Source organism: Echinococcus granulosus (assembly GCF_000524195.1).
Source record: "Echinococcus granulosus chromosome Unknown EG_S00208, whole genome shotgun sequence".
In the NCBI taxonomy this organism is placed as follows: domain Eukaryota; kingdom Metazoa; phylum Platyhelminthes; class Cestoda; order Cyclophyllidea; family Taeniidae; genus Echinococcus; species Echinococcus granulosus.
Genome location: NW_020170588.1, coordinates 86853 through 90111, shown reverse-complemented (window position 1 = coordinate 90111; position 3259 = coordinate 86853). Strand labels below are relative to the sequence as shown.

Genomic DNA, 3259 nt, shown 5'->3' with positions numbered 1-3259 from the left:
CAAGTTTCCCCGTTGCTATTACTGATTGGCAAACGTTGACATGCCGAATGAGGGTCATATTCAGCGTGTGCAAGAGGATGCGATGGCGCCCACCGAAAGGGTTGAATATGACGTCCACCTTCGCCAATTACCCCAGTTTAGTGTTCTTCACACATACTATTGACATCGGAAGTGATACTACTTTAATCACAACAGTGAGAAAATTACTTTTGTACACTCCATTTCACTTTACGCATCATTTTTAAAGTGGTAGTAAATGCATTTCATTGTACACTAAGTAACAAGACATGCTGTAATTATTTGCTAGTGCTTTGCACCTAATTAGAAGTAGTTATGGTGGAAAGCGACACCTTCAAGCTTGAGTAGTGTTTGATGTTATAATCCAAGAAGCCAATTGCTGCACCTAAGGCTAATGTACGCGTGGCGCGGGCGGCATCAAGTTTCCCACCACGTAGCACATTGACAATGGTCTCAATAGAGACTTTTCTATTGATTGAGGAGGATGATGGGTGCCTCCTAGCCTGGTGGATAGGCAGAGGAGACAGCCACAATCTGGGTCGCAGTCGATTATAGGAGTTCCAGTTTATTAGATCGGACAAATATGCTGTGAAAGGAGCCTGTATCGGGTAATGCAGCCTCACGCAATGGTGGGAGAGCTGAGAGCTGTCTGTTTTAAAGTCATTTAATTTCACAGGAGATCTAAGTGATAGTAGGTTTAGACGATCTGAGTTAGTAGCATGGCTGGAATCAGCAGCAGAACTGCAGTTACAGCGGCAAGCACGATAGCCTGATATGACACTGAATGTGCGGTAGATGCTAATACCGTAAGGCAAAAGGACCACATGAGAGGAACTAGGGGCTTAATCGGTTAATTGACCTTTAGGACAATTGTGCACGCCCTACCTAACCAAATGCATGAGGTAGAGCATGCTTTATTGCATTCGGTTGCGGAAGGTTTTCCTGCTCGTGGTTTTGATTTGTTGCTTGAGGTCAAATCTGTCACGAGAATAGCCTCACCGCAAAGCTCAAATAGTCTATAAAAGGGGACACCAAAACCAGGAAAGCAGCACACACTTTCAATGCGTATAGCGAGTGCTTTTGCCATTGTGCTCGGTTGCCTCATAGTTGGTGGCTTCGGTTATCCCAAACAGCCAACATTTTCCTCATGTCAGTCATCTGTGTGCCATTCTGGTGCAAATACTGGCTACGGTTGTCTAGGTGGCATCTGCGACTACACGTGTTCCGAGTCATCGTGTCACGGTTTCGGCAACGCAGTCTTTCCACACAAGGGAATGCAGGAGACGTGGGGTAGTGGAGCACTGGGTAAGCATGGCTGCTATGGTGGAAACTGCGGCTACTGGAGTGGATGCAATGATGGCAAGTGCAGTGACTTCTACGACTTCCAGCAGTGTCAACATGTTGAATGCGTCGATGGATCGTTCCATGGCTATGGTTGCAGCACTGGTGGCAACTGCCGAGTTGTCTGCTTCATTGATGTTTGCCATTCCGTTGACAATTATGGTAAGGTGTACCAACCCACGATGGCCACACAACAGGCACTGGGGTATGAAGGTGAGGTCGTTCTGCCAATCAATTTCGCCGGCACGAGCGTTGCTGCTTATGCTGAACATCCGAAAGAAGAAAATTTGGACCAATTGAAAGCAGTGGCAAACCATATCACTGATCATCTGTCCAATCTTGATGCCAGGCAGCTGCAACTCTTCATTGAGTCAACGTCAAACATTGATGAAGTGATTACCTGCCTCGGTAATGACATGATTGAAGTTATCATCTCCAAGGTACCAAATATCAATGACCTGCTGCCGAAATTGAAGCCCACGACGATTGGCAAAATTGCTTCCAACTTGTGCGCCGAAATACTTAGAACCGTGGAGGTGAAACCACATGGCATGTGCGATGGAACGCATGGAATGTGCGATGGATATGGCTATGGTTGGCAAGAGATGGGCGACAGAGAGGACAATGCAGCTCCAACGATGATAAGTGGTGTGCAAAGCTACGACCTTCCTGCGTATCCGATTGTGGACAGTGGGCAAGGCCATTACTCTGACCCGATGATGACACGCATGTCACACTATTATCACCCTGTGGATTCACAGTCTCAAGTGTCAAGCACTCCCACTTCCGTGTCCACCCTCGATCCACGTGCTCTCCAATCAATCCTCATAAACATGACCAACCTCAATCAACTTCTAATGTCAGTGGATCCAACGCTTCTTCAATCTGCTCTGAAAAGCGTGTCAGGAATCGGTCATGTATTTTCTGCCATAAACCCATATGCATTGCAATCGATGCTGGGACGCCTTCCACACCTCAACCATGTACTGGCACACGCGGAACCAAACCTCCTCCAATCCCTATTAGCTGAGATACCTAACATCCATGCTGTTTTGCATGGTGTCAATCCACACATTACTCAATCCATGTTGCCTGATATGCCCAAGCAGTTGCCCGTAGTGGTGGAGCATGATGCTACGAAGGCAGGACTTGCTACTGAGGTGCCTAATCCACCAGGTCTAATGGATCCCACGGTTGCGCATGCAATTTTCTCAACCCTGCCAAATATTCCCCCTCAGTACGCCAACGCTTTGTTCAATATGGAGCCTCGCTTTGTTCAATACATAATGCAGAACCACCACAACCTCCACAGTCTTGTAGACAATATGGACGCCCAGACACTACAGTACGTAGCTGCGCATGTTCCTCAATTTGGCACAATTCTCTCCAAGCTGCATCCCAACACATTGGAAGTTGTTCTCGACAAACTACTCAACACCGCAAAACACTTAACAGACACGGACTCCGAAGCAGTACGAGCTATTATGTCAAAATTGCCCGCCTTTGCTAAATACGCACATCTACTGCCAACTCTGACTACTCCGTCAAAGGTGCCATCACACTTACCTGAGATAGGCAAGGAGAGTAAGGAGGAGGAGAAGATACCAATGGCAACTGCAACCCCGGCGCCTATCATCGCAAATGAGGAGCCTGGAATGGTGAGGTCGAATATACAGCTGATTGATAAGCTGTTGCAGTTGGTGGATCCGAGGAAACTGGCTGCTCTGCGTGTATTAATGCCCGATTTGCCACAAATCCTGAACGACTTGGGTGTGACGGGGCTAGAATACACCAAATTACCCTTATCAAAATTAATAGGAGTATCGCCTGCATTAAAAGATGTAATAATTGATCAGGACCAGGAACATGTGCTTCAGCCAAAGCCGCATTTCACTGGATC

At 47.1% G+C, this 3259-nt stretch overlaps 1 protein-coding gene across 1 annotated transcript in view; it reads left to right on the top strand. All coding sequences in view use genetic code 11, as the record gives it.

The window, feature by feature from the left end:
* Positions 1–1079: 1079 nt before the first annotated feature.
* The window catches only part of EGR_10316 (hypothetical protein), a gene marked incomplete at both ends in the record, with an annotated part of 2877 nt that continues 697 nt past the window's right edge, over positions 1080–3259 (top strand). Inside the window, one exon of the mRNA XM_024499565.1 lies at positions 1080–3129. Within this exon, the coding sequence (XP_024346027.1) occupies positions 1080–3129 (2050 nt within the window). The remainder of the gene's footprint in view (positions 3130–3259) is intronic.